This window comes from Trachurus trachurus (genome assembly GCF_905171665.1).
Source record: "Trachurus trachurus genome assembly, chromosome: 16".
NCBI lineage: Eukaryota > Metazoa > Chordata > Actinopteri > Carangiformes > Carangidae > Trachurus > Trachurus trachurus.
Genome location: NC_139902.1, coordinates 7188733 through 7202898, shown reverse-complemented (window position 1 = coordinate 7202898; position 14166 = coordinate 7188733). Strand labels below are relative to the sequence as shown.

The window sequence follows — 14166 nt, the reverse complement described above, 5'->3', positions numbered from 1 at the left end:
ATTGTCATAAACACATTTGTCTGGAATCGGAAAAATACTGAACATAACAGCTAAAAACATCAGTATATTTAATTTTGTTGAGCTGTTTCCCAGTGAGAGTAGTGAAGTATCATGGCTGCACTTTCATAGCCTAGCTGTGCATCTACAGTAGCTAAATAAATGGCCTTTGGTGAAAGAGAACAAACATACTCTGCAGACAATCCAATAGATAACTCAAAGGGAAAGAGCAAGCTGCTGAAGGGCCTCTGATGAATGAGGTCAGGGCCAGAGAAATAACCACTCGTGTTTTTACAAGATGATAAAACTTTGCTCCATGTGTGCTTTTTAACTGACTTTGCACAAAACAGGATGGATGGTTACAGTGGTTACAGACAAAATGCATGTACAAGGAAAACAAACACTATCAGACATCTTGATAAGGCAGCCGATGCTAGCTCTGCAGTACAAGCTAACGAAGCATGCATGACCATCAGGCTATGAAGCTGTGAAAACAGTGACAAAAGACATTCTCCAGCAGTATGAACCAAAGCAATATGCAATGTTATGGTATGACAATAGACTTTACTTTAATCAGTTAATAAATAGAAGCATTTAATGACCAAGAATGAATTTAGAGTAAAATACAATTAGAGAAAGATTAGATTATTCCTCTTTTATGTGTCATTTATAAGCAAAAACAAAAGACAAAAACAGATGAACATTATATTTACATGAAGAGTACAAAGTGCAGGTCAACATTTCAAGATGAACAACACATCAACACATCCAGGATCACGTGTTGACTGGACAACTAGAATCCTCTGTAATTTGTGTCATTAAACCAGCAACGATAATCACTGTGTTTCCCGTACCTCATTCTCTGAGTTGCTGGTGACCTCCTGAATAGTGTTACATATCATCCACTGCTTGACATAGTTAGAGTTTGAGTTGTTGTGCTCATTAAATAAATCAGGGCCTTTGTGCTCCCCCGCGTTCGAGTCCGAGGCCCCGGGGCTGCTGCACTCTACGAAACCACTGTCAATGGTGTCCAAGTCCACGTGAGGGTAGCCGTCTTCCGACTGCTCATTTGAGGCGAACGAATCCAGCGACAGCCTCTCTGGTTCGTGAAACTGGGCCCGTGGATGAAAGTTAATATTTTCCAAAGATAACTCGTTGGATATCTGGTTTTGATGCTGTGGTAACACCGCGCGTTGTCTGTCCATCCCGGACAGATGCGGTCCCTCTAAATCATAGCCGGCGTGCTCTCTGTTGTCCTCCTCAAACGACCCAAAGCTGTCTCTGAGGGTGTTCACTGAGCCCTGTGACATGACTTCCTCCTCGAACTCTTCTCCGGACAGGGTTACGGTGTGGATGGAGACGTGTCCCTCGGAGCGGCCGGTGCCCTGCGACGTGCCCCCGTCCTGGAGGTGCGGCAGCATGTGGAGGAAATGGCCGGCGTTTTTAGTCTCGGGGTCCTCGCTGTAGCTCTGCTTCTCGTTGTTCCACTGGAGGACGTCGTGCTTATTCTCGTCCATGATCAGAACGTGTGGGTTGATCCTTAGGTAGTCGAACTCGTTGAACACAGGCTTCACCCACTCCTGCAACAGAGCAAAGGGAGCACATTAACATATGGTCACATTTTCCGGTGATTGTGGAACGGGTTTGACATTTTCCACTTTCTTTCCGCTTTGACTTCTTAAAGTTGTGGTTCCAAAACTTTACAAACTCAGGGCCAATTAGAAAAAAACAAACATCTGACTCCATAACACTGCAGAGGCCAAATAACGTGTTTTAATGATGGTCAGACTTTCAAGACAAAACTAAAAGCTGGGGAAACATGTAGTCACAGTGGTTTATCACAGTGGTGGGCTTTAAAGGGATACTTCACCCAAAACTGATTATTCACCAATTGCCAAGGATGGGTTTGGAGAACTTTCAGAGTTATTTTCATATAATGGCGACGGATAGAGCTCACTTTTGAAACATCCAAATACCTCCATACTGCTCGTCAGTACTGACCGAAGTGTCCTGAATCAAATTAATTTGATCTCTGTTTTTAGCCTTATTGTTGCGAGATGTGCTGCGAGATGTTCTTCCGTGTTTACATCATACATCCAATGGTTTACAACGATGAACGGACATCTCGCAGCAAAACCACTGGGAGCTACTACCACATCAATGCTAAAAACAGAGGTCAAATTTTTTTTTTCCGAACAACTTTTTCTTGTCGCGGCTTCAGGACACTTGGGTCAGTACGGACGAGCAGTATGGAGGTATTTGGATGTTTCATAGTGTGGGTTTTGGACGATTCAAAAGTGAACTCTATCTGACACCATTATATGAAAATCCGTTGCCAGCCGGACCCCCCTGGAACTCCAAAAGCGTTTTGATGACTCCGAAAGTTCTCCAAACCCTTCCTTGGCAAGACGGCGAGTAGAAAATTGGTGAATTCTTGATTTTGGGTGAAGTATCCCTTTAATACATGAACAAATTACAATTTAAGAATTTATATGTTCATTTCTAATTAATTTTGTCACCAAATTGTGCCGGGGTTAGGGTTAGAGTTGGGGTCTGCCCCTCACAAATGGTAAATATAAAATCAGGGCCAACAGGTGATTCTCTTAACTAAACATTATTCCCAGTAAAACTACAATGCTAAGTGTTCCTAATAATAACAAGCTGCTAAAAGAGAGTATTTACTGCTTGAGTATTTAATTGCCCTTGCAAGAGTCTTAATACATTCTGACTACTGCAAAGACCCACACATAAACATCAAATGGTAAACCCACTGCAGGCTGACATTATATTAGATCTAGTAAGCAGACATATATGATAGTGATGTTAATAATACATGTCATCAATGTCACTACTTGTTTTTAACCTCACAGAAACTATTGACATTTTTGTTATTCAGCAGTCACCATTTTTAGTTTCCATTTCATTGAAAGACAGAAACTCCACAGAGTGAGACTGACTACACTTGAATGTTTCCACACCACACACATACGATTTTTCAATCGTATATGCAATTAAGAAAGGATGTGAGGAATAACTGTGTTTTTTTTGTTGTTGTTTGTTTTTACTTTGATGCACTGTCTCCACAGCAGCTCATTCAAAAGCATACTACATTTTCTGCAGCCAGCCCTTTGGCTCCATGCAGCAAGATGATGCCAATGATAAGCATGAATCAGTCTCTTGACGCAAAGGACACCACATCCTGAAGTACAAAGCTCATCAAGCATCACGGAGTCGTCTCTGATCCGCTGAGATGCACACAAGCAGCCTGCACCCACAAGACAAAGATATACTGCAGGCAAACCAGACCAATGGCTTCTGAAGGAGCTGGCTCAGTTTGTCGCAGCGATCCTGATGAGATGATATACAGCACCCAACAACAACAACAATAACAACAAAAGGGCCATGTGAAGAGTACCAAAAAAGTCTCTGTCATGAAACACTTCACACTACAGACGTATTGTTTCACACTTTCACACTCGACCAGCACCACACCAGATTTCGGATGATGTAATTGGGGTCAAGATGATCTAACATGTAAAGGGACAACTTTGAGTCGGAAGTATAATGATACAGAAGAATTTGAATACAAACTACACATTGGTGTGTACAGCATAATCTACTGTAGAAGTGACCTCTCTCACCATAGGAAGCTACACTTAATGGTGAAGCACTGGTGGAAAATAAAAATTTTGCACAAGAAGTCACATAAAAATATGAGTGTTTGATGAGATCTTGTGTTTTATGCAGACACTATTACAACAACATCTGTAATATCGACCTATAATAAACGTCACTAGGATTAATTGGAGATTATTGATTTCCTTTTTTTAATATTCATGTGAAATATTCACATTTACTAGAAAATGTCCTCAAATATATTCCTCTACGCCTTCTATCATGTCATCACATGTGTAAGTTAGCACTTGGAACTTTTTGCACATTCTCCTTTTGGAATATTTGTGTTTGTGTGTTATTTGAGTTATAGAACAACTAAACTTGACCCATGTTAATGTTAATTAATATGGTCTCAATTGGTTAAGACATTTGAAGTGAAGAAGTAACAGTGCACTTCAGTGCTTCACTATCTCTCTAGTACTTCCACCTCCACAGCGTCTTCTCTCACTTATCTCAGCAGCGCGCTCTGCTGGGCAAAGTTCATAACTGCTCACAAATCTCAAACTCACTGTTAAGTTAATAATGAAGTGGCTCATTCAGAAGTAAATGAACACATAAAGTATGATGACATAATACCCCCATATACTGAAGATGAAATAAGGATTTTTTTTTTTTTTTTAAGAAATAAATAAAGAAAAAAACTTGGTGTTTACGACAGACAACTGACAGTTTTATGGACCTGATGCAGGTAGGCTGGATGTAGACTATTATATTTATTGTTCTGTTCACTCAGCCACATTAGTACAGAACACACACATGAGGCCTTTGAGACCTTTTTCAAATAGTGTAATCACAATTTCAGGATCAACAGGACTCCACACAATGTCCTGACTCCTGATGATATTTATATTATTATAATAAACTACAGTCTATAGGCCAGAAAGGGCTTTACTTTGTTCTTAAACCCTTTAAACCCGATACAGATTCCACTGTTTGTCTTTGTTGAACAGACTTCAAATTATGTCAGCCACTGATGTTGAGTTTAGTGTAATTTAATCCTATACATGTTTCCAGGGTGGCCATGTTTAATGTTCTCTTGATGTCAGAGCTGCTTTGAGCTTTCATTGCCTATACTGGGCATTAAAACTAATGTAACCTGGACTCCATCAGAGTAAGTATTTTCTGTTGAAAAACAATATTTACACTGGTTTTAGGTGACAGATGGAAGAATTTAAATGAGGGGAATGGAAAAGATAATAATAAAAACATCGCTACTCTGTAAGTGTAAACAGGTTGTTTTTAGCCTGACACCATGACACATAAAATACCTGAAACAGAGACATCAGGGGTATTTTCCATTGGTGTGGAACAGGTTGAAGTGTCAAAGAAAAATATCTACCCACAGCATCTCAACAGATGAAAAACGAAAAGCCTCTTGAAGCCCCTACACACTGAGTCATTTGCGTCACGGGGGCCCTTTTACTGTGAATGAAGGGAAAGTCCCACCGAGCGGGGTCCAGATGTGCTGAAAGTCCCCTCTTGGGCAACACCTGCTGGGCTGTTTTGGAAATTACACTCAGAGCTAAATTGAGCCGAGCTTGTTTTGCTTTCTCTTACCTTGAAGTTCCCTCCATGGTTGTGGTAGAGGGGCTTGAAAAAGTCTTCTGGGTTGGGGATGTAAGGCATCAGCTGGAGCTTCTTCTGGGAAAACCTGACGGACCAAGAATGGAAAGAGAATTAAAAGAACGAAATAGCATTTAGAGCTCAAAGCTGCTGCGTCTCTTCTGATAAGCTGATTTCGTTTTTCGCTGGTAGATCATAACCAGTAAAACCGGTAGCAGAAAATGACTTTCATGTGAATTATTACACAGCTGAAAAGGTCCCAGTCACACGCAGTGTGGTCTCTAAAAGTTATTCTGAACATGAATCATAATGAAATAACAAAGCGATAAAATTACAAACTTGATCATTATAATTAAGTAAAAAAAAATACATGACATTCTCTATCCTGGCAATTACTCGGGTTGTTTGCAGTGTTAGTTTTCATTCATGTTTTCAGAATGCAGTAATAGGTCAGAAAGATAGACTTTCCATTAACTAACAGTTCATTAGTCACTCTACAGCTATCTTTAAAAAAATCAAAAAAAAAAATATTAGATCATTTAGGAAGTGTGTCAAATTCTCATTATTGTTATCACTGATGCTTAGAAAAGTGCATGGTAGCCTGATAAGCATCATTAACAAGGAGCCAGCCTTGATGTGTAATGTATAACATAGTTATATACAGGAAACAGCAGTCTTTTGTTATAGCTACTGAACATCCTCTTTTCTCTAAATGCTAGATCATGCTTTCCTGGTGATGCTTTCGTGTGAAATTTAACTACTGATCATCATCCCTGTGTAGTCAGCTTAACTTCTGCATGCTCATTGCTGTGTTATACTTTACTAGTGCAAATGTTGTTACTGGAAAACACCTCAGAGTACAAGGCCAAACAAGTCAACAGCACCACAAACAGCAGCCTTAGTAATAATGAGACTCATTATAAAGACAATATGTAAGTGGTGCACTGAACCACACCAAAGTCAAAATGATTACAGCTCACAGAAGATTTTATCTCATGATACAGGAGCTCACACTCCATTTCAGGCTGGTGCTTTCTTCTTGTAACTGTGTGCCTTGATATGTGAAATGTTCTCAGTTCTCTGACACTGACACTACTCTGCATAACTTCCTATGTCTGCTAGCCATTTCAGTGCAAAGTGTCGCTGCACGTACAGTGCTGCAGTGGTTTCTCTACATGTGGGAGGTGATGCCAGGAAAAGTGTTGATTGAAGCACTTAGAAGACTTGCTAATCATTTACTGGAAGACAAAGAGTCTCTGACCTTAAGTCTTAATATGCTTTGACATTGCACACCAAGTTATGTTGTGTGCAATAAATGCAAAGTCAGTTATGTGAAACTTCTGAATTGAATTTCAACCAATTTGTGGGTTGTTTTTTTTGTTTTTTTTTAATGATAATTTATGTTAATTCTGTTTATATGTATTCCATTCTGCAAGTTTCTCCAAAAGCTAAAGGACGGACCACTGGCTCAAAAGTGCTTTTGAGCTCATGTGGTAAATAGGAACATACTGTATGGAGACATGGGCCACAGAAATGTTGGGCAATTTAGGCTATAAAAAAGGAAACCAGCTTAAATTTTCATACTAGGGGAATAAATACAGTAACTCAGTGTTTACAATACTCACAAATAGAACAGAAACACGATGAGAACAAAAGCGATGCCACAAATGGTCCACAAATAATGCAAATTGTTTCCTGTGAAGGAGAGAAAATGTTTTAGCATGTACAGAAAAAAATGACAACGTAACACTTCCTGTTTTTCAAACGTTGTCTAAAGCGTCCCTGTAGAAATCCATAATAGATGGCGCGATGATTTCAAGCACGAGAAGACTAAAATATCACATGAACTGCCTAAACAATCTGACTTCACTTGAAAAAGTTTATCACACCGCGGTGCCTGGTTGGAAGCTACAGTCTACTCTTACCTTCCATCCCTCCAGATGTTCCTGTTGTTCTCCACTCTGCAGTAGAGCTCCACTCACTCCACGGCCCAAAATAAAGATCACCAGAAATTTTGGCCTGGACATCCACAGTATAGTTGACATGCAGCTGGAGTTTGTCCTGTATCAGCTCAATGTGCTTTTTTCCACTGGCAATGGAAATAACCGGATCCTGTTGGGAAGGAGAAAAAAACAGAGTGGCTTCACGTAAGAGTTGTCAGCTGAGAAAACGCCCTGCCACAGAGTCTCAATTTCATTCTGCTGTTTTATTTCCTTTTTGTGCTTTTGTTGACATTACCTTTGACAAGTCTTTGCTCTCTCTTATGCGCACTCTGTACGTGAGAGAGTCCACTTCGGGGCGGCTGTCCCAGGTGATGTTGTAGACCCCATCTGTGGATGTCACTGTAACGTCGATGGGCGGCTGAGGTTTCACTGTGAATGTAAAGTCCCAAAGGGGCCGGGGAAATATTGTGAAGGTGAAAATGCAGGTATGCCAATAATACTCTACACCACAAGTGGCAGTTAGACATTATTTTTAGCTTTAATTTTTATTTGGCTGGTGGGCGTTTACTACTAATCGCACTTGTGGGAAAGTTGCCAGTATAATTCCTGTCATCTCTTGACTTAAATGTGCAATAATTAGGAAAATAATGATACAAATAGGCTGGTTATATTTAATAATTGTATGTGTAACACTTGATGCTCATGCTGGATGAAAAAGTTAATATCAAACACATTCTGTATTTAATACCACAAAACATGTCATAGCTGATGTCAGTGACCTTTCATCATGTCTGTCCTATCTGTTCTGTGGAAATAGCAAATATTAAAAGGTCAGATCATGTGGTTAACTCACCCACATCACCCAGTTCCCAGCCAGACGACTCAGTCCATATTACTTCACCGTCTATTTGTCTGACTGTGGCTTTACACATGGTTCCAATGGATGTAACTTCATCAAAGTCCTCCGGATACATCACACACCAGGACTGAGTTGGTTTGACTTCACAGCTGCCTTCAACCTCATCCTCCTCACCACTGTAACAGAAAACATAGTAGCAATAATGAATGTAGTTTGCTGTTGAAGTTTTGTAAAAAAGAAAAAGAAAAAAAGATCAGAAGATGCCAGTTGTCCCACAGCATTCAAGAAGCCAACACCCAATGTTACTGAGCTCATTATCATATATGACAACGAGAAGCTGTGGACAAGAAATTGTTTGGGATTTTTCAATGAAAAATAACTTAAATGATAAATCAATTAACAAAATAGTTTACAGCCCAGTCTTATTGGTGATTTAAAAACACTGTTGCCATTACATGACATCATTTGTCCACCAGGATTAAGGTGCTGTACATAAAATGTTGGGATCAGTAGGTGACTTGCCCTTGTTGCAACTGTTTAAAAGCCGACTCTGAGGAATGTTTCTTTGTGTTACATGTTTGTGTTAAAGTTACAGATGACGAAATATAAGGACGTTTTTTTAAATGCTAAATCAGTCAAGCTGAGATTACATCATCACTTCATTGTGAAGTTTAACACTGAAAACATCCTGATGACGTGTGAGGCCCTGCAGAAGGTGAGCGGGGCTTGCGAGAGTGATGCATCTTCATTTTCTAATGCTCCCCCTCCATGACGAATGACGACAACAGATGACACTGGGTCTCTCACAATTTCACTGATGTGACAACAAGATATGACAGCCGCAAAGATTAAGTGTCATTTAGTGGGGAGTACAACAAATATCTTCCACGCAGCCCTCTAAATCAAAGCAAGTGCTACAGTAACATCACACACATTCATTACCAGCCATGCTAACAACAGTTTGTACCTGCAGGCGACTTGGAGTAGGACAGGGTGTGTTGGCACGGAGCCTGAACAGGAACAATTCAGCAAAGTTTTGTAGTCCGTCGAGCAGGTGACGTTGCATGAAGACGTGACTGTAACAGAAAATAAACGTGTGAGTTTATGAAGCATTTACTAAATTTAACATACGTGCACTACAAACGTCTGCACTAAGAATAGGCGCGGTAATGTCATTCAAGTTAAGAAGCTCGATTCAAGACAAACACACAGCGGTGTAGTCACACAGTGGATTACAGTGTGTAACTGTAAAATAGCTGATCTTATCTTACAATTCTGCCACATTTTCCCCCACAAAACAAAACAAAAACAAAGGCACTGATTAATTAAGGTGACTCACCATGGATGAACAAAGTGAGGCCCCACAGCAACAATAAGAACTCAGGCTTCAGCGCCATGGGGACGACCTGCTGTTATCAGCAGCTGGATAGACAGAAGGAAACACAGCAGCTGAAGCTAAAAATAGACACTGTTTTACAGACATTTGTTGTAAACTTGTCTGTGCTAAAAGTAGAAAAAACAACACATAGACAGTTCAAATCTCAATGACCAAAAATGAATGTAAAACGTAACCCATCTGATATTTGTTTGAATTCGGGATAGAGTTTTCTAATTGACAAAAGGTTCAAAAATCTATCTTCACATCAGATGTGGTGAATCGACATTATTGGCATTAACAAAAATAATCACTTACAACCATAAAAGAGCATTTTGATTTTCCCCATTTACGTCACAGAATTACAAGTTCATAAATTGTTATAAGTAAGAAAATGGGTAAAAATCTAAAAAAACAACAACAACAAAAAAAACACTTGAAGTTTTCACTAAACACATTTTAAAAGAAGCAACAATCTTACCTCTGGTTGATTTTAAAATCCTGCCACCTAATCAGTCAGCTAGCTAACAGAGTCACTGACGCGCCGCTGCCCGTGTGAGAACGTTTAGTGGAAGAACGCTGAGCTTGTGTCGCAGGCGTCATCATCAGTGGCGTGACTAAGGATGTGGTTTCAGACCCTCTGAGCGGTGTCTGTGTGGTGCCTTTCCACCACATCCACATTGCCGCTATGAATATGCAGTAGTTTACCATTAGAGGAAAAAAAAAAAAAAAAATCAACAGGAAACTGAAACTATATATCTACAAAATAATGTAGTCATCATGTTTGTGTCACCTATAACCACTGTAAGAATAATTATTTGCTGGTGTTCAGTTGAGGAAATGAAATAAATATATACTATATATTTAACCAGCCTCCTTTTCTTGTTAATCTTCTACTGCCTCCCTCATGTTAACTAATACAAATCTCTTCTTTGGTTTTTGACATTTACTCAAAGCGTAATTTCAATGTGTTTCAGTACTGAAATTATTCTGAATACTGACACCACTAAGGCTTTGTGGTGCCTCTCAAAAGACCCTTAGTTACACCTACATGTCTACAATAACAGTTTAACAGGGGTTTTTCAGAAGGTAACACCAGAATGCATCGTATATGAGGGTAAATGAGTCATAGCTTTTGTGTGGAGCCTCTCAGAACTCATTTTAACAATCAAATCTCTTCTAAGTGTTATTAATTCTAAGCACTTTGAGCTAAGCGTTTATATTCTCCACCAGGAGCCACTAAATGTGAATAGAATAATAAAAAATAAACAGATTTTTGATTGCACAGCGGGTGGGTCTTGGTGGGACTCCAGTCACTACGTAGGCGTGTAAATGTGTCTTGTTTAACGTCACTGTGGCAATGTTAGTCAAAGCCAAATGTCATTCAGTCATACAAACGTACACCAAGCTTCACATCAGCTTTGGTCTGAACCGGGGTAGAGGTTGGTTACAGCACAAATGCAAGAGCTGAAAAAAAAAAAAAAAGTTCAGCTTCTTTATTATGTGCACCTACAATATCAAAAGTAACCCTTTGCAACAGCTCCGCCAAAGATTGAGGGATGAAAATATGAGGGCTGTCAGTCCATAAAAAATATGAATAATGATTAATTGGAAGTTAATTGCACATTTTTATTGTGCCTAAAATGTACCTTAAATGGATATTTCTATAAAGTGGACAAATGTACCTATGTTACATTACCCCAAAACAATGGCAAATATTCTCCAGAAACCCTGTATTTGGTATAATAACATGACGGGGCCATCTGGGTGACAAACAGTTAGCAGAAATAGGTTAGCTTGCGACTGTGAGCTGATTCATTTCCAACATCTGACTCAAATCACGGGTCGAGCCAAAGGTAAGAGTATTGGAATTTGTGTAAAGTTGGCATCAAAAAAAGTATGGTGAGAATTGACATTAACCCAGCCTGACTGTGTTGACTTTGACAGCCCTAAAATACAGATGTTAATTTGACTAGATGTTTATGAGTGAGGTTGTAGTTTCAGCATAGTTCAATACAGTTCAGTCCAGCCACTAAATATAACCTCACTAATGAATATTGGATCCATTATCTACACCGCTTATCTGTGCAGGGTCAGGGTACACCCTGGACAGGTCGCCAGCAAGGTTATTATTGTTTTAAATTTTTCATTTGTTTTCCATTTAGTTTTTCCAGATTGCTTTTTTCAGTTTAGTTTTTGTTAGTACAAGTGATGAAGCAGTTATAATTAGTGCTTATTTTGAGGAATTTACTAGTTTTAGTTTAGTTTTTATTTAGTTTTAGTCATAGTTTCAGTTTGTCAGGTATTAGGAGGAAAGACTTGCTTCCCTTTTAGTTGCATACGTTTCCATCAGTCTTCATCATTTTATCAGCCTGGGGGTCATACTAGAAATTGGGCTGTGCTATTTCTAGTATGACCCCCAGGCTGATAAAAATTTTTAAATTAAATTTTTATTTTAATTTCAGTAAAAAAAAGTATATTATCACTGCTAGTTTTAGTTTTAGTTAACTGTAATAACCCTGGTCACCAGTCCCACCAGTGCATGTTATCAGACTGTGGGTGGACGCTGCAGCTGTAGTACCCAGAGCGAACCCACCCACGGGGAAAACATGCAAACTCCACCCAGAAAGGCCCCAGGCCCAGGAATCAAACCCAGAAGCGCCTTGCTGGGAGGCAAGAGCGCTAACCACCGCTCCACCGCGCCGCCCACTAATGAACATGTAGTCGCATTAAAGCTGTACAGAAAAGAAAATTTAATATGATTCCACTCTGGGTCATAAAATTAGTGTAATAACTCATCTATCAGACGATGTAGGCCAAACTTTGTGCAAAATTCAATTTTTGATTAAATCCGGGATTAAAGTGTGTGTTTTTTTCGCATTGGATAATGCAGGCGCACGGATTATACGTCAGCCTGCTCACGATTCACCAGCCACTGATATTGGATCCGTAATCCGTCAATCAAACGTCTGAGACACACACACACACACACCGAGCTCGGTCTTGCTCCAAGCATTGAATATCTCGCCCACTCGATAATGACCAATCAAATTTGTTTTCCTTACTCAGGTAAACTCATGCGGCAACTCGTGACAACTTGGCGCAACAAACAGGACAAACGGCCATTTCTGAACACCTTTAAACATCTCTCCGTGGGTTTTTGTTGAACATTATAAACTTCTTTTAGAGCCACAACATGCAGCAGAGCTGTATCACCTTGCACATGTGTGTCTATAAATATCAGGTACAGTACCTTTGTGAAGCCTCTCCTGCAACGGCTCTAAGACCAGGTGACGGCAGCAGAACTGGAGCTGGTTCTCGGGTGCTGCAGTGTGGCTGCTGGTTAGGGACAAGTTTCTTCATGAGGACTTTTCACATAATTTTCCCACACATTTCATTCACTGGGGTTTCCAACCTGGGGGAGGCTGTAAAACCCTGAAGGTGATGACAGACAGGGTCTGTATACTGTGGCCTACAGGGTGCAGGTGGTCTGAACTAGTGTTGACTGATCAATTGTATTTTCATTTTCACACTCTTGCAGAAAAAAACACATGAATTTCCCATGTATTCCACATGTGGTGACATGATCACATGTGGAATACATGGTATCACATTTTGTAACATGTGTTACCAATGTAGAGCACATGTGGAAAACATTGTCACATGTGATTCCGGTTAAATTGGGCTAAAAACACATGTTTCCCATGTGCAAATAACATGTTCTACATGTGCAGAACACATTTTCCACATATTCCCCATGTGAAAAATCACATGTGACGTTCATGTGGTTTTTCTGTAAGAGCAGTATGAACATGTACCTTGAAGACTTCACAAAAGACTGAATGAAATACTATGAATTTGAAACATATATTTACACAGTAAAGTTGACACCTAACAGTTTTTTTCATGCAACTCTGCCAACAACAGATAGACAGAAATGCATTTGCTACATTTCATTTAACACACAGTTTATATCTACCCTATACGTAAAAGGACAGGATGCAGAACATTTAAGTGCAGCAGAGTTTACCACCTCACAATATTCACAATCTTGTTCTCTGTGGTGAGTAAACTTTGTTTCTATCGTGTTGACTCATTCTGTGTGTGAGGCATATGTGAAAGTACAAAGGTGTTGGCAGTTGGCTGTGTTGGATTGTATGAAGTCGCAGGTAAATGGACACAGCATGTGAGTGTGTGTGTGTGTGTGTGTTTGTGTGTGTGACAGAATCTACCTTTGCTCAACATCCTTCACTCCTCCTCTCCCACATCTCTCACCCGATGAAGGCTGTTTCAGCAGCAGGTTGTTCCTCCGTTACCACAGGGCAGGTCAGTCCAGGTCCAGACCTGCTGAGGTGTTTCAAGAAGATGTGACAATATTACTCAACAGGTGCCCACCCCCCACCTCCCACCCCTCCAGTATCACAGGCAGCTCTCACTTTTCTCGATTTAGCAGGATAGTATAACACCTGCTACGAAGTGATGATGACTGGCCCTTAGCCCCCCTCGTCCTCTTAATATTTGACAATGTAGATCATCGTCAGATGAACTGTTTTGAACAAAGTGTGTTAGCATTTGAAAAATGGGAACAAGAAAAAATAGTTCATGAATTTTGGTGACTGCGGTCACTGTGTGAAAGCAATGAAAAGTGATTCACAGTTTGCTCCACATTAGCCTGCTAACACCAGACCTCATCTCAATGTAGTTTGAGATTCTCTGACTTGCAGAACGAATAAAACGCAAGGCAGCATGGGTAT

The 14166-nt window shown here is 40.0% G+C and overlaps 1 protein-coding gene across 3 annotated transcripts; it reads right to left on the bottom strand.

Moving 5' to 3' along the window:
- Window positions 1-413: 413 nt before the first annotated feature.
- Window positions 414-13687, bottom strand: il21r.1 (interleukin 21 receptor, tandem duplicate 1). Of its 3 annotated transcripts, none has more exons than XM_083988950.1 (10): window positions 13645-13687; window positions 12666-12751; window positions 9377-9459; window positions 8993-9113; window positions 8032-8213; window positions 7474-7607; window positions 7161-7347; window positions 6861-6930; window positions 5230-5323; window positions 414-1577 (listed from the first exon to the last, which is right to left on the bottom strand). In XM_083988950.1, exons 3-10 carry the CDS (start codon window positions 9432-9434, stop codon window positions 834-836), a joined length of 1590 nt encoding a protein of 529 aa, XP_083845076.1. In that variant the 5' UTR covers window positions 9435-9459; window positions 12666-12751; window positions 13645-13687; the 3' UTR covers window positions 414-833. The 3 variants fall into 3 exon arrangements, with proteins under 3 accessions (XP_083845076.1, XP_083845078.1, XP_083845077.1); XM_083988952.1 differs by having other exon boundaries at window positions 9005-9113; XM_083988951.1 differs by lacking the exons at window positions 12666-12751; window positions 13645-13687 and adding an exon at window positions 9894-9956.
- Between the last annotated feature and the right edge of the window lie 479 nt (window positions 13688-14166).

Coding starts and splice junctions, on each gene's coding strand:
- il21r.1 (XM_083988950.1), bottom strand. CDS start 9,434: ATGGCGCTGAAGCCTGAGTTCTTATTGTTGCTGTGGGGCCTCACTTTG. Junction 5,324..6,860: donor ATCGTGTTTCTGTTCTATTT/GTGAGTATTGTA, acceptor TTGGTCCGTCAG/GTTTTCCCAGAAGAAGCTCC. Junction 1,578..5,229: donor ACCATGGAGGGAACTTCAAG/GTAAGAGAAAGC, acceptor GCTCTGTTGCAG/GAGTGGGTGAAGCCTGTGTT.